The 16,807-nt window shown below is 46.4% G+C and overlaps 1 protein-coding gene and 1 long non-coding RNA gene across 5 annotated transcripts; one reads left to right on the plus strand and one right to left on the minus strand.

Moving 5' to 3' along the window:
* Positions 1 to 927: 927 nt before the first annotated feature.
* Positions 928 to 4,052, plus strand: LOC128090278 (uncharacterized). The gene is made up of 2 exons (XR_008210893.1): positions 928 to 1,736; positions 3,624 to 4,052. It is a non-coding gene; the product is annotated as an uncharacterized LOC128090278 (long non-coding RNA).
* Positions 3,147 to 16,343, minus strand: MAPK13 (mitogen-activated protein kinase 13). Of its 4 annotated transcripts, none has more exons than XM_052702458.1 (12): positions 14,976 to 16,343; positions 11,920 to 12,049; positions 11,509 to 11,567; positions 10,374 to 10,482; positions 9,199 to 9,228; positions 8,757 to 8,804; positions 7,712 to 7,826; positions 7,311 to 7,382; positions 6,701 to 6,780; positions 6,167 to 6,245; positions 4,749 to 4,922; positions 3,147 to 4,395 (listed from the first exon to the last, which is right to left on the minus strand). In XM_052702458.1, the coding sequence occupies exons 1-12, from the start codon at positions 15,092 to 15,094 to the stop codon at positions 4,316 to 4,318; spliced, it is 1,095 nt and encodes a 364-aa protein (XP_052558418.1). In that variant the 5' UTR covers positions 15,095 to 16,343; the 3' UTR covers positions 3,147 to 4,315. The 4 variants fall into 4 exon arrangements, with proteins under 4 accessions (XP_052558418.1, XP_052558420.1, XP_052558417.1 ...); XM_052702460.1 differs by having other exon boundaries at positions 4,749 to 4,925; positions 15,024 to 16,329; XM_052702457.1 differs by having other exon boundaries at positions 4,749 to 4,925; positions 14,976 to 16,078.
* Positions 16,344 to 16,807: the final 464 nt, after the last annotated feature.

The following is a 16,807-nucleotide window of genomic DNA, read 5'->3' on the forward strand; positions in this document are numbered from 1 at the left end:
TAGAGCTGTGGAACTCATGTGTTATTTGAAAAAACATTCTGGACTTATCTGAAATCCCAGAGGCACAACTTAATTCAATTTCTTGGCTCTCACAGTTTTTAAATGGTACAAGTTCAAAACCAGGGATGTCACTTCAATTGAAAATGGCAGCCAAGGCAGTTCAAACAGAGCTAGGCACATTCAGTCATAATTTTCTTCATCTTTATTCAAGTATTTAAACATATTTAAAGAGGGAGAAAATTATCATTTGTAATTGAGAACTGAAAAATGACCTTTTTTTTAATTTGTTGATTCATTAAGCCTCAAAGCAAGTACTTCTGTCATCTGTGTTTTGATTGGTTGTTCTGTGGCTGTTTTCTTCAGAACTATTGGAATTGTTTTTGTTGCTAAAAAGGACCCATGCACCCTAAAGGTTAAAAGCCACATACCTCAAAGTGGTTAGCCTTGGCTGCAGTACAGTTCAGCTGGATTCGCGAGTGCACTTCCTGAGATCCTAGCTTTATGGGGAGTATTTATAGCCCTGTTCAGTCCCACTGACTGCAGAGAGATGACACAAGCACCTAGCACTGTCTTCTTACTAGTAATTAATGGTATTCCTTTTTTTTATCTTAATGTGCAAATCAGTTTTAAAGCCCTTTTTGGGTTTTTCTGAAGAAAGAACTGAAATTATGGTTGATAGTAGGATAATTCTAATTTTTCTAGCCAAACTTGGCTAAAAGGAGTTAGCTCTCATTCAACTGAAAGTTACTAAAGATAAATGCTTACTTTTAACATTATTTAATAGAGCGCAACCCAGCAAAAGAGAAAGAAGTTATCAATCAGCCAAAGTGCTGTCTGAATCAGTGGCGAAGCAGCATTGGCTGAACATCATACGAAGGGTTGTATAAGCCCATGCAGCCAGAAAACTTGGCACGAGAGAAATTTATCCCAGTATCACACACATACAACCTGAAAAGGATTAGTCCATTTAGAACGTTACTTAGAGTGTGAGAAGGTTAAATATGAAAACAGTTTTTTTTCTTATGGGATAAAATAAGTGTAGAGTTTTCTAAGAAGCTGTAGATATTTTCAAAGCACAGAGAGTTTTCTAGGTGATGTCCAAAATGTGCTGAATATTGTGTATCTGCTTTAAAAAAAGATAAATCCTTATAACTTTATGGTGTCTCTTATGGAAAAAAAAAATCATTGCTTCATCCGCTTCTTCTCACCCAATCTCAGCTGTAAGTACTCCATAAATAAGATCTCTCTCGTAAAGTTGTAACTCACAGATCTCACTGGCTGCCAAAAAACTTGCACAGAAAGATTGTTTATGATGAAGGCTTCACTTTCCAAATAATAGTAAAAAAACTCTCTACATTCAAAAATAAATGCAGGACTGAGATATAAAAAGTATTTCAAGATGGGCATCTGCATATTATGTGAGGTGGGCACAAATAATTTATATCAGCATCATTTTTACTGTGCTTCAGTGTAAATAGCATATTTCCATCTGGCCTGATTTATGGGATTTTGGATGTTCACTAAATGGTTGAGTGATTTTTATCACTGGATTTTGTATTTTAAAGTCATGTAAATTACACAAGGAGAAAAAAAACCAAAAAAACTAGCAAAATGAATGTCCATGAATTATTTGCTCCTTAGGGGACACGTGGCAGAATCGTGTGCTGAAGACCACTGTGCATTGTCAGTGGATGAATGAAAGATTCCCAGAGTGGAGTCCACACACAACTCTTGAGGTTGTTCTCACTATTTCAGAGCATTCAGTGTAAGCTCACAAAAGAGAAAGCACTCCACACAGGAATCTGGACTTGATATAAAATATTTTTTGGAAGTATATTCAGTACAAAGACATGCAGCTGAGATGTTTGTGGCAGCTGCAGAGAGCTCCTCTGTGACCTCTGTTAAAGATTACATGATGGACAGAGAAGCCCAGTCAGACTTCTTGTTCAAAGGGACGATATTTCAACTGCTCCCTTCCTGCATGCAGGGAATATGCAGGTTGCATCCCGTGGAGCAGGACGAGGAGAGAATGGTTTCCTCAAACCGTGGTTCTTTAAGACCTGCTTATATAGTATTAAGACTGAAGTTACTTTCAGATGCAGTTTGCTTATTTTGTGCCTGTAATTGTTTTTCATCTCCCCTTCCAGTAGTAATAACATTTATAGCACACACCTATGTACTTGAGTATTGGCTTGGGACATACTGACGCATATACCTCCAACAGTTCCAGGCTTCAGATTACATTAGTAATACTTCTAGTACATCAAATTGCCTCAAGGATCAAAACATACTTTTGTGTTTGAATGAACTACTTGGCATATTACAGAAGCAAAGGTGGAACAAACATTCCCTGGAGGGAGATTGCAGATGCCAAGCTGGTTAGTCCGGTAAACAGCAGCCGGGCTCAGAGAACCACCTCCCTCTGTCTGTGCATCACACTCTTCTTATCGCAATGCTATCTGAACACCTTTGCAAACCAATTAAATCCAGACAAGTTGTATGTGAGAAAATGCTTAATCCAGAGTGATAAACAGCAAAAGATAGTATTTTATTGTTCTTCAACTCATACAAAGCTCTATACCTACTAAAGAAATAGCATCTGAGGGCAAGGCTGGATGCAAGTGGCTGTGGATGCAGCACAGTAGGGCTCTCTTTCACGTCACCAGTGTCCACAAGGTGACACTAATTTGGCTTTTCTTAGAGAGTCTGCATTAGGGTGCACATAGGGTCCCTAAAATCCCGACCTGTGAGCCCTTGGCCCTCAACTGCTTCCTTTCCAACTGCAGCAAGACTCTGGAAGTTCGTAATCGGTAACTGAATTTGATTGATTCAATTGCATTTGAAACTTTCTCTTCCAGGGTACTTTTCCCTACAAGCACTGCATATTCCCAACCTTTGTCACACACAGATATGATGAGCATCTCAGAGGTGGCAACTTCTCGTAGCCAAGAAGTACTCGCTAAAGTGAATTAATTAATGGGAATCTGTTTGTAGCTTGGTTTCTGTGAGGTTTTCTATGTAACAAGATCGTCTCAGATGATGTTTATAAGATCGATGACTGAAGGAACTGATCTGGTACCAGAATATCTGAAGTTATTTTCCATGTTCACTGAATTGAATTGTGTTCCTGTTTCTGATGATGCTGAATTATTCATGCAATGTATTGTTTTTCTTTTTTTTTTTTTTTTCCTCCTTTCCAATCTATAAACTTTTTGATTCTTACTTCAAAGTAAGGATGTGAGGTAGACAATCACCTATTAAGACATTTCCAAACAATTAAAGCCTCTTCCTATTAAGGAACAAACAGCCCTGTAAGAGAACTGCAGCAGAGAACAAATGGTAAAACGGATTCCTCAAAGCAGAGGGAATGAGTGCGTAAGAGGTCATGTCACTGGAGTGTGTAACAAAATACCAGATCTGCTAAGAGATAAAGGCAGCCTGCAGAGGCAGGGTGCTCAGCAGAGATAAGCCTGGCTAAGGGAGCTGGAGGGTGAAGCAGACTGTGCATAAAGGAGAGGCCCCTGTGAGGGCAGGAGGACTGCTTGCTGGTAACCCAGCTCCCTGGGATAACGAGGTTATGAATGTGGGAATGTGGTCTTTAACTCCCAGGGATGCATTTGCAGCTAGCCACGAGGAAGAAACAGTACCTATCAAAACCCAAGGATGAGAGAAGTAAAGCAAAAAGGAGGAATGAGTACCTGCCCAGAGGAGGCTGCACCCGAGCAGGGAGTTTTGTGCACAGCAAGAAACCAGGGCAGAAGGTGCCCTGGATGTAGCCAGTGTGTATGAAGAACTCAATTCCCATGATGTCCTGGGTGCTGAATCATGTCAGCAACCTGGCTATGCTGGGTGCTCTTTAGGAGCTCAGTGATCAGGAGTGTGGATAAAGTCTTGTTACGCTAAATTTCACCATTTCATTATTTTGCTTGGGACTCAGTCCCCAGACAGCGTTACCATTTTATTTACCTTATACATAATTCAAGTCCAAAAGCCTGTGCTTTTTGAAAGAAAGGAGAAACAAAAACCTGGCAATATGCAGGGAGGAGAGGGGGGAGGAGGGAGGGAGAAAAAATACCAGCAATTTCTCCCAAAGCTTCAGTGAAGCATTTTATCTTTCCAGTTGAAAACTATTTAGGAGTGCTTCCCCCACCAGTGGAAGAAAGTCCAATGCCCACGGTCACAGCGTTGACATCATGTTCACACACAGCGGAGTCCCATAGGCCAAGTGATGGCAAAAACAAAAGAGGCTGTGTGGAACAAATCCCATCTGTCATCCAGCATCAGACATGAATCCCAGTCACAGCTGAAGCAGTCACTACAGCGACATTCCACTTCGCTTCTTTGAGTCCTTCCGTGCGATTGGACTGAAGGATAAGATCTCCTTGTAGATATGTTCTTGAAAAACAGAAGAAGAACGAATAATGAATACCTCTAGCGTGCATCTCCTATTGCAGAGGTCACAAACGAAACTTCGACCATTAACCGTGTGCAGAGAGAAGTACAGCAGGTACAAGCTGGAGGAAGAGATGAAGTACAGATGGGGGAAAAAATGGAATCTGAAAAGATGGCAGCAGAAGGAATCTCTGCTGAGTCCATGACAGTAAGAGCAAGGAAAGGGAGATGAATGCCATCATCAAGGCGTTACTGAGTGGCTGCAGCTGAGCTGGCCTTACTCAGCGTGCTCACAGGAAACAGAAAGGGGCAGGAAAGTCTGTGCTATGCAGTGTCAAATAAAATAAACTTCTTACTTTTCCATTCTTCTATTGAAAGCTTTTCATGCTCCAGAGAATCATCGTAGGACTGTTGTGCCTCTGTCTCCTCCTCAATGTCTCGGAATTGATCGAAGTATGGGTGGGCTAATGCTTCTGTGGCTGTAAGGCGCTTCTCCACATCCAGCTGCAGCATCTTGTCCAGCAGGTCCACTGCTGTGGGAGAAGACAGGAACACGCTGAGTGGGTACAGGGCAGAACAGCCATCCTGTGCACAAACCCTGAAAATGATAGGGCTAGTGTTTCCACTAAGACATTTCCATACCTAAAAACAAAACGAATTCCTCAATCTGGCCAAGGCAGCATGGAAATCTGCAAAGTTTGCCAAGCAGTGGCCACAGGTAACTTTTACTAAGAGAAGTGGAGGTACAGAGGTAACAAATCAGCCTCAGATAGGCACTGCTGCATGGATAGTCTGCAGGAATGTGAATGGACGGCAAACCATTAACTTCATGATGTTTTGCAGCTTCAGTCATTTGCTTTCACTCTGACCCCTGTGACTCAAAATAGTCAATTCTCAAGCTATTGCTTGAGTAATCCATATAGAAACCTATACATCCCTGGTAAACAGGAAGGCAGGAAACTCAGATACTGACTGGTCTGTCATCCCTGTTCCGTCTTGGTATTAATAGCTTAATGCTCCCCTTTTAGAAGAGGTTTTCTCTTATCTACTTGGGGAAAGAGCCACTTGGAGATCAGTTTTTACCCTGAAAATCGCACATTTCAACTGCCTGTTACGTACTGAAAGGTGCAGGTGTTCAAAAAACAGCTGCAATCTGAGCTGAACTCTTCCCACAGGAAGAGATTTATTAGAGTGGACTGTGGGGCTCTCTCATACTTCATCGAAACCTGTGATGCTTTGGATCTGGGGTTGGGGAGACATTTTGAGTACTCTGAATCATAATGTCCTCTGCTTTGCTACAAGCAGCAAGCTCTGAAAGCTAACATCAGCCAAAACTCATCCCAAATCCTATAGCAAGTGGAGCTAAAGGTGTTGTACAGCTGCATGCAACTGCCCTAATCCCACGATTTGCTTTCTGTGACCTAGACATCCTGTTGTATATAGCATATGCTTTCTTCTGGCTTGTTAATACAAGAGTGTGAAGTTTACCTCTTCCTTTTATTTTACACACTGTGCCATTTTAAAACTAAAAACAGAAAGGGAAGAGGTAAATGGCCACTAACAGCAGAACACTGACATTGCAGTGCCAATAAAGGACTGTTTTAATTCAGGTGTATTTGCTCTGGGAAGGGCAACCTCCTGCTGGGATACAGCCTGCAAGGGAGGAAGCAGTGAGAAGTTATGAAAAAGAGGAGCAACAAAATTGCATCTGTGGCAGTCAGCCCAACTCATTTTCAGTTGTGAGAACTTGTGAGAAATGCTCAAGATTACTTACCCTGAGGATTGGCTTTGGGGAAGAGCACTGACAAATCCTTCTTGGGCATTTTTGGAAGAGACTTGATATAACTTTTAGCCTAAAAGAGAAAGGAAAGCAGAGCACAAGCATTTACTGCAACTGGACAAGTATAAGGGGGCTGTAAAATAGAGCTCTTGGGTCTCATTATTTAGGAGAAGAGAACAACAAATTATCTCACGTCGCATTTTAGTGGCCAGCTTGTGAAGAACTGTTTTTATCACTTGGGACACAGAAATGCTGATGCTTTAAGAACAGCTGAGCTGCAGAACAGAGGCAGGAGGTGCAGCACCAGTTCCTCGCCCAGCAGCCCTATGATCCACACCAGTTCTCAGTGACAAGCATTGAAGTCAAATACATCAGAGGTGTCACTGACAAAAACGTTTCCCCTGATGATGGGAAAGACTGCCCCCTCTCCTGTTCACGGCGGCTGTAACAGCAGCACATGGCTCATCTGCTGTGAGTTTACCTCTCCCCACCATGCCTTTGGCAGCAAGACCAGAGTGGCTTCCTTACCGCCTTGTCCTCAAGCTTCTCCACAAAGTCATCTCCTGGATGCCCCGTTACTTTCAGGATCTGAGTCAGCTGATCAAGGTCTGGCGGGCTGTGTTAAAGATCATCCACCTGGGAGCGAGCGCTGGGCTCCACCCAGCAGCTCAACCTATGGGCTGTGCGCAGGAGCGTCCCAGGAGCAGCAGCAGCTCTGAGCAGGTAATGATACAGACCCGCAGAGCCACACAAACTGAGACTCATTACACTGTTTGCATCCTCTCTTCTAGGATGCAGTCCTCATCAACAGCGAGTTCTGTTTGTACCGTTCTACCGAGGTATATGCCCATAGACTTGAGAGTATGGAAGGGCTTGAGTATAAAACGAGGGGAATTCAAGGTTAGACTGCTGATATAGAGAATACGTGGCCAACAGAGGAGGTGCACTTCTAAGGGTGTCTTGTCCCCCTTCTATATTCTGTTTTCCTCACCAAAAAGACTGCACTGATCTCCTGTGATCATCTCTTAGTAAACTAGACCAACACTGATTTCCCTCTGTAGCCGCATTCCTAAGGCTCTCTCACACATGCCAAGAATTGTTACCCCTCTGAGGGAAAAGGTTTCGTTTGAAAGGATACAGTCTTTTCCTTTAAACAGCGTTTTCCCAGTCAGCATTTCTGCCATGATGCAACCAATAGACCAGATATCCACTGTTGGGAAGAAAGAAGGAAAAGTTTAAAAAGAGTAGCTTTTTAGGAAAAAAGGATTGCATGAGCTGTTGCCTATTTTTTCAGTCTGCAGCAGGCACCCATTTCAATTTCAGTCCCATTTTCTGCCCTCCCCAGTTCTTTCCATGCTGCTAAAATCTTTGCTTTCATCATTTCCCACAGGCATCAGCTGTGATTTGCTCCATGTCAGGGGACACTGATTACAAGGAGCAAAAACATTTGGTAGATTAGGTGGGATTTGACCCAGGCATGACAGAGAGGTCTTTGGGTTTGTCACCAGACAGTCACACAGCTGAAGCAATGCAACTCACCTGTCTGGTTGTAATGCATCCAGTTCAGAATGACTTCTGGAGCTCTATACCAGCGTGTGACCACATAGCCTGTCATTTCAGCATCAGCATGTCTTGCTAAGCCGAAGTCCAAGATCTGCAGCTCACCAAAAGAAGAGGGAGAAGGAAAGGCAGGAAAGAATCAAATCAATCAATCCTACAAGCAATAATCTGCTTTTAAATGAAGCAGATCCAATCAGACCGGGGCGAAGCTCTGTCTGCACCAAAGCCACCCATGGGATGGTTCAAAGACCTACAAGTTTGTCTTAATTCCACTGCAAGTTGCAAGCCAGCTGCAGAGCTGGTTGTTCTGCAGAGACCCTGCGGAGAGGATCTGCGTCTTGTGCTGCTACCTGGAAGGTCACTTCCTTTGACGCTTAAGTTTAAATTCTATGAGATTTTTTTTAATGGACTTGTAGAAGGTGGAGGCCAAGGTGTGCTCACAAGCCACTATGACTCACCATTTCCTATAACAACACCCGGCAGCTGACAGGAGATGACCTCTCAGTTCTGGAGATGAACACGGCTTGACCCAACCTTTACGGGCAACAGAAGCCCCTCCCAGTAATATACATTACAGAAAACAAATGGGAGACTGTCACCCCTCTGAGCTGTAAGCAATCTCTTCAGAGATATACTGAAAATAACTTTGTCTAGAATCACAGCCATTATGCCTCAGGGTCTAGCCAACAAGAACCAAAGGGTAACTGGGGCTGTATCCAGTTATCCTTCAGGGATAGGGATCCACCTAACACCCATATGGCTCAGTAGTATTACATTAATTTAGGAAGTCATTGGGAACTTCAGTGCAGCCAGAATGACAGTGACAGGATGTTCATTCCAAGGCCTGGGCCCTGATTCAGCAAGTTGCATAAGCAGGTGAATATTTCCTGCTGACTACAACTGCTGTGTAATGCAGCTCCCCAGATTGAGCTGTCAGGGGAAGCACGTTGACACCTGCACGCCAGCATTCCTGCTTGTGGAGTAGCTTATGAGCACTCTGACCTGCTCCCTGCATTTTTCCTACCTTTAGCTGGCAGTCTTCATTCACAGCCAGGTTGCCTGGCTTCAGGTCCTAAAACAGATGAGACCAGAATAAGTGAGATGTTTGGATTTGCAGTTCATCAACGCGAGCCTGAGTCAAGTCTCAGCTCACCTGGGATGCTTTCTCATAACATCCTGAGCCCAGTGCCAATACAGCAATACTGTATAGCTTTAAATTGCAGTGACTTTTTTTTTCCTTAAACCATTTTCACTCAAAAATCATAAAGTGCTTCACAGCTTGCCAGCAAATAGAGCATTTCTGCTAAATCTGAATAAGCACTGGGTACAGGAGAGCAGCAGAGCCAGAGAGAATTCAGAGCACATGAGGCCATTAGCAAAATGATGTTTAGAAATTTGCTATTTTTATGACCAAGCTGCATTTCTCCTAAACAGACAAAATCAGAGTATTGGTGATATGGACTTACCCTGTGGACGATTCCGGCAGAATGAATGTACTGCAACAAAAAGAGAAGCCACGGTGTGGTCACCAGCAGATAAGAGCATTTTCTCCAGCGGAGAAATGAGAGTTCCAAAGAGGAAGTCAGTGGGAACGCAGTGCTGGCATCCACTGCGTGTCCCAGAATATGAGCCCACAGTAAAGCCCACAACCGTAGGAGAAGCAGTGGCTGATGAGGGAAAGCTACCTGAGAGCAATCTGAAGCGTCCAGCTGCATTTCTGACAGCTTTTGCAGTTACGCTGCTGCTCCAAAGAAGCAGCATAGAGCAGAAGGGGGGTACGGGGCAACAGTGCCTCAGAGCAAAGCCAACTAGTCTCTTAAAACTATCAAAACAGACCTCTGGACTACAGACAGAGCTGGAGTCAGTTGGATGGTGTGAAAACTTTGATTCATTTTTTTCCCCCATAGTTTAACATTTGAAACAACAATTTCATCATTAAACCAAAACTGGAAATCAGATTACTGTTTCAAACACCGATTGCGACTTTTGCTGCACCAGTTAGACCAATGGCATTATTCTCCCCTTGCTTTACTTAAACTCGAGGTAGCAGTGATGAGGGGAAAGGTGTTACTGGGGTGAACTTAGTAACACTCAGAAACCACAGCTCTAAACTCCAGGTGGAGGGTGTTACAGAGGGCAATGTTAAGGCATTGCTGTGCATTTCAGGGTTTGGAGTGATTGCTTTGTCCTCCCAAGGGCAGCTAGAGAAGTACATTTCTTGCTCACTGTGTTGAACAGAAAATCATTCCCTCCATCTTCTTCACTGACAGCCCAGAAATTCGGCAGGAGCCCCACTGCTCCTGGTACTGCAGAATTGCTCAGGGTTTTGGCAAGTCAGCAGCACAGCTGCTGTCACAGAGAAACCACTCCAAGCTCTACAACTGATGGAAGCTTCCATGCCTGTTGACTAGCATGAAAGGACAGCCATTTGGACTGATGTATGCTAGAACAAGAGTCATTCAAGAGCAAATCCCTGTTTCTCAGCGTGTGCCATTAAAACAAACAAAAACCAAACAAACACCCAGAAAAACAAATCTTCCCCAGACAAGGGGTTGTTGCTGTGGTCAGCCCAGAGATGACAAAGCAAGACCAACTGGAGAGGAGTCACCAAGTCCAGTGGTGTTTCTCCAGCCCCACCTACCTTCAGCCCTTTCAGCATCTGGTAGACCAGGTACTGGATCTTTTCATCACTGAATTCATGTCCCATGATCTTTTGTAAATCTGTCCGCATGTACGGCATCACCAGGTAGCTAAAAGGCAGTAAGACAAAGCCCTGAGCCTAGAAGAAAAGCACAAGGAGCCAGGCTGGCCTCGTTCTTATTTTTGTTGTTGTTTGGGTGGTTTGTTTTCCTGTGACTGTTTAAATCAGTGTAACTGGGGCAGGTGGCTGTGGCTGTTCCTAGCCAACTGCAGCAATGATAGGATTCTGCCCACTCTGAAAAGTGCTCTTTCTCCTCCCGTCAGATCAGACACATGATATAAATTAAGATCTTCCAAATCATAACAACCTCAAATTAGTTTAATTTTAAATAATAATTTTCAAACCCATGTGACCTTGTGTCCACCTGGCAGCAAAGTGTCATGTGCAGTTTTACAGAGTCTTGCAAAGCTGCAGCACTGGCTCCCAAATTTATAATATTCCTTGGCCCTGCCTTGGAAAACAGCCTGTGGGTTCCTTCAGCCTGCCTGCTGAGGCCACAATCAGCAGCAGTAACATCTCAGAACCAGCGAATGGTTTTTGTGCAGGCTGCCAAGTATCAGCCAGCAGCCGCAAACCTGGAGGCAGGTGCGTGCTGCCCAGGGATGAGGAAGTGAGAGGAGCTTGTCTGACCTGACCACCAACACCAAGGTGTCTGAACAGCCAGAATCAAAGCGAAAGGAGAATGAGATCTCCAAAGTTCAATTACCGTGTGGACTGGTGAACGCCACTTCTCCCCATTCTGGATACAGCCTCTAGATTACGCCGTGCGTCAGCGTGGCTCACAAGACACATCATGCACCATGGAACAAAATGCCTCAGGTAATTTATGCTGGTCTGTCTATCCCACGTTCTCCCAGCTGTGAACAGGGCATGCCATCTGTTCACGTGGGCCTTTCAGCTACAGGAACTGCTTATGATTCTCCTTGTTATTTGGGGATGTCTGGCTTTAGTCTGTCCCTTTTCCAATTTGCCTTTTGAACTGCACCTCAGCACGATCCATCGTGCTGCTGCAAAGCCTGCATGTGTGGTGCTCAACAATCCAGCCTAGGCAAAGCAACACAAACTCCACACTTACAAGTCTTGAAATCCATGGTAGGAAGGGGCGGAGGTGAAGACATCGAGCAGCCCAATGACCTGATAGACAAGAGAAGCCCAAACATAAATCTAGAAAGCGTTTGCCTTGCATGTGAAACTCAGGTAACAGCTCTCCATCAGCACATCCGTGAGCACTGAGAGCTCTATCTGAGGAATGCGAGGACTCCTCACCGTGTTGTGCAGCTACTTTTCCCCTTCCTAAGACACAGGAACACCTATTACACATCTGCCTGAGCCGATGTGGCACCAGCTGGGCAGCAGTCAGGCCCGGAGACTGCTCCCCATGGCAGATGTTGAGACCTCTCAAAGGTAAGGTGCTGCCACTAGAGTCGGCACGCACCTAGGGGAGTTCCCCTTGCTTTAGCAGAAACAGTGAGTAATGCATACTTACATTCTCATGCTGCATTTGCTTCAAGAGTATGAGCTCTCTGTATGCTCTCTTGGCAAAGATCTCTGTCTGGAACGGGCGGCACAGCTTCTTGATGGCCACTTTCTCTCCTGTCTTCTTGTCTATGGCGGAACTGCGACAGACAAACACAAAGCAGTTTCCACACTGCAAATGTGAAAACGTTTTTAACAAACTTTGCAACACCAGATCAATTTCCCTCTGAGAAAAGAGCCAATGCTGGACTTCCCCCAGAAAAAGGTTAAGAAAAAAAAAAAAGAAAAGGCCTCTTGATCTCTCTGGGTTGGTATTGAAACTCAGTGGGGCTCGCATGCAGAATTTCCCTTTACATGATGGGCTGTTAAAGCACTGCCCATGATTTCAGGAGGACTAAGAGGACTAGACAGGACAGAAAGAAAAGCACTAGTGTCAGTCTTTACTCCCTTTAACACTTGCTTTAACCTGTAGCAACAAGATGGAGCTAACAGAGCAACATTACACAAATGGTTGAATGTCAAAATGAGTTTTAATTCTGCCTACTCCTTCTTTAAGTCATGGAGAAAAGGGAACAAAGCAATTTCCTCTTTGCCACCTGCTTGCAAGATGTTGTCGTTGAAGGTATGTCAACATTCTTCACTGTATTCCAGAGCAAAGATGGGATGTCACACTGAAAACAACACAGACTGCCGCAGTTAGTTCCCCTGCAGCCTTCTGTATGCTTCTGTATAAAAGCAGGTATGGCTGCAAATAAGGTTTGTTTCATGAGCTTATGAAGACATGGTACAGCCACCACAGCTGGAGACGTGCTATTCCTTCTGAGCACGTCGGCTGTTTGAGTTGTGTGGAACGATCCTGTGACACCCTCTCTCTCTCTGAGGCTCTTCAAGGATTCTCTCCACCTAACGAAGAGATGTGCGATCCGCTCCCACTGCAGACCAAGGCTCCATCTGCTCCTCCTTCCTCTGGGCACCAAGTCCAGGAAGGGCTGTGCCATAAAGCTGCAGAACAGAGGCTCTGCTCCTGAGGCCTCCAGGGCCACTCAGAGGCAAGATTTTATGGAAAATGCCCATCTGTAACAATGCAGTCAAAGGGTGCGTTTTGCTGTGTCTCTGCTGGTAGGGCAGAGATGCAGTAGGATAGGTGGGAACATCCGCTCAGCACAGCTTCCCCTTTGGTGCAACACCAAGGAAGGGTTGTTATACTTTGGTGCAAATCTCAGGAGCCTGGCTTTCTCTGATTTCCAGCCATCAGCAATTCACTGTGGTATAGCTGCCAGAAGTCCAGCTCACCAGCAGCTCTCACTGAGTGAACAGATATCCCTGATGCCATCAAGCAATCGATCTTCGCCCTCATGGCTACTGAGGTCCCTTATGGTTGCTCTGAGCTATCACTGATGAGAGCAGACATCCTTTGAGAGCTTCGGTGCGACTGCGTTTTTGTAATGTATTCAGCTAGAAAAGGCAAAGGGAGCCACACCAGGCTGTGAAAGCACTGAAAGTGACACTGAAGAACATCTCGAGAGGAATGGAAAATTTTGTCTCAGTTCCATTAGACCTTTAGCAGCTGCTGGCAGAAGGGCAGCACAGTTCTCCAAGCCGTGAAGGAACAAAGAGGAAGGATCCGGCACCACTCAGTCAAACACAGAATTCAGGGCAGATTTCCCAACCTCCAAGTGCCACCTCTTACTGCCTTCCCAGCGTCTGGCCTGCAGAGCACACATCCAGCCCCACCACTCCACGCAGGAGCTGGAGCTTCATTCCACCCAGCACAAATGGAGCTACTTTTGCCTTTGCCATAAGGCACAGCCCAGAGGAAACTCTGCTGCCGCAGCCAGGAGAGCCCACGGCGTTCTTCCCAGCAGAGATTAAGGAGCAGCTGGAAGCTCAGGATGACACCAAGGCCGACCTCGAGGTGAGGTCACGAGTGTACCATGAAGGTTCCATGGGTAATTGTGGCACATTGCACCCAAGGGACAGGGCTAGGGGCATCAGAAAACTTCCCCAGTTACTGAATCACTGCAGAATTAACGGGGAAAGAAACAAGCCCATGCTGGCCTCCCAGAATTTGTTTCTCAGCCCTTATTTGTTGTTCAAAGATGTGCAAAAGCTGTCAGCTCCAAATAGTGCTGCGATAGCTTCCCAGTGATTCCCAGCAGAGGACAGCAAATCCCAACTGCACAGCAAAATATCAAGTTAAGTGTTACTGGGTTCAGAAGGTATTTCAGGACCCAGCCTTGCACATAAGCAGAAAAGTGGGGAAGGAAACCTCTGGTCCCCATTTGCATCCTGCAGTGCACTGACAGAGCCCCAACTTCAGCCAGACAGTCTGGGGATTCCTCTGGGACAGCAAGAGGTGCTTAGCCCAACATCCAGGAAAGAGGACACGCTCCATTCCTTTTCCTTTTTACCCTAATATGCAGTGAGGTTCTGTTTGGCTACTGACAATGGGCTGCTTCAGATTTGCCCTTGCTAAAAGTCACCAGCCTCCTCAACTCACCAGCGTAAACAAAATGAGATCCGACCTTTCTGCTCGCTTTCACTGTGGGTACCTTTGTCCAAGTAACTAATTAACAGCAGCTCTGCTGCTCCCTTGTCAGCCGGGATTTGCCACCAGCCAGGAAGTTCCGGTCAGCTGCTGCCTTACAACAGGGAGCTGGAAGCAGCACTGTGGCTGTGCCACCCAGCTCCATTCCCCCACGACACAGCATCAGCTGCTGTAGCTCTGCCCACTGCTTTGTTGCAGCAGGGCCCAACTCTTCAGCTCTCAGATATTCAGGTCTTTCCCTCTTCCTGCCAACCAGATCAGTCCCTTACCCTGAGAGGTCCCTCTCAGATCTGAGGCCATCCCTGCCTGCAGGACACCCACAGGGCTGAGCCACACACGACTCTCCCCATTGCCTGTCAGGTTGACCGCAGGAGGCACAGGATCGTTTTTAAAGCAACCCTTCGCGGTGACCGAGCAGAAGACGAACCGCTTCCATCACACACGCAGAGTCCCTTCATCGGGGGTGCTGAGGCACCTCTCACCCCCCGCCCTCATGGCTCCCCCTGAGCCCCACTCACCAGACAGAACCGTAGGCCCCAGAGCCCACGGGGTGCAGGGAGATGTACCTCCTGGGCAGCTCCCAGACGGTTCTGTTCAGCTCCTGTCTGTAAAAGCCTCTTCTCCTTGCGATGTTCATCGCCCGGCGGCTGCGGGACTGCCACCCACCCAGAGTCCCAGCGTCTGGTGGTGCCCCTGGGATGCGACCGGGGCGCCCTGCACTGCTGAGAAGGCCTGTAGCGAGTTGCCTTCTCTGCTTTCAGCTGTTGTGAGCGAGAAGGGACATGTCTCACAGCCCTCCTCCCTCCGCCTCCACATGGCGGAGATGAGGCATCAGGTTTCCAGACACGCCTCAGCCGTGTGCAGGTATTTCTGGGTGCTCCAATAGGCGCCCGACGCAGACGCACCTGCAGCCGCAGGTGGGACTTCGAGGACAGAACGGCTGCCACCCCCAGAAGTGCCATATGGGGCTCACGGGCGTCTCATGAGATTGCCAGTGGAGTGAGTAAGGGTGCATCAGGAATCCGAGGTCATGCCTGGCGTAGAGGACAGGTTACCGTGCCACAGCACCGAGTCAGCGCCGCAGGGGAGGAGAGCTCCAGGACAGAGTCCAGGGCATTAAATTCACGGAAGAGCAAGGGAACAGCGGGGATTTCCTCCGTGGTTTCCCAGCAGACGGGCGCAGAGAAGGCTGCCTGAGCTTCACTTCATCCACGTGACTGCAGTGAGACGCTCAGGAGTTGCTCCGAGATGGGACCACCCTGGGAGCTGCAGGTACTGAGGTCAGGAGGGTCCAGCCTTGTTTCTGCAGCAGTCCCATCGCTCAGCACCCAACCCACCCTGCTGAGCAGAGGCTCAGCACTCTGCTTCGACTACAGCAGAGCTCTGAGGGCGCACCCTCCCTCCAGAGGAAGTGACTAAGCTACGCCTGAGGAGACACGCTCTGCCACCACTCAGCTCTGCTCCATCCCCTGCCTGACGAATGGGACTTAGGGAAACACACTACTACAGTTTTAGGGAGGATTCATTTTACCTGCTTACAAGCAACCACTGCAACACGTTTTAGAATTGGCACGCGCGTTCTCCAGATAGCAGTGGTAAGGCCTGCAGTTCTATAAAACAAGTCAGGCTCTGCGTTACTGGCAGCATTTTAACATTGCTTATACACACACATGCAAACAAACCCCGGCTCTAGCAACAGCATAGTAAGGAGACAAAGCAGAATGGGCTGGGTTCTATAAATACACCAGTGAGCAAGAGGAGTTTCAGCCAGAACTGTTGGGACAGGAGCAAATGTAACTCATCTGTCACCTCATGAGCATGGAGAAGTGTTGCTCAACTGCATACACACAGCTGTCGACACATGGTTCAGGAGTTCTGAGTATCTGGGGCAAAGCTGTAGTTAGATGAGTTAATTTAAGGCTTCCTATTTTCTTTAAATTGGTCTAAGTCACTTTTCCCTAATTCACTTCTCACTGAATTTAATGTCTTTTGCTAATCAACGTATATTGTAACCAAACACAACTCCGGAATTTTGAGGATTTGGGATTTTTCTCCCTAGAAGAAGTGACAAACCCCATCTAGGATTTATTTATTTATCCTCTTTCCTCTCCATTTGCACCACAGCAAGCACCCTTTTCTTTGTGCCTCTTCAACCCAACCTCTGTGCAGCACTGCAGAGGAAAACAGAGAGTACAGTAGCAGTTACCTGACTCGGATCAGCACCGACTGCGCTGCTCTATCACAGCCAGCACTGCAGCACTGAGGCTTTTGTTGGTGTGATGAACACAGCTTTATCCAATTATTCCTCTAATTGTCCTTCTGATTGAGTCATGCTGGCACACAACAGCAG

This window comes from Tympanuchus pallidicinctus, unplaced genomic scaffold (genome assembly GCF_026119805.1).
Source record: "Tympanuchus pallidicinctus isolate F22 unplaced genomic scaffold, pur_lepc_1.0 scaffold45, whole genome shotgun sequence".
NCBI classification, from domain to species: domain Eukaryota; kingdom Metazoa; phylum Chordata; class Aves; order Galliformes; family Phasianidae; genus Tympanuchus; species Tympanuchus pallidicinctus.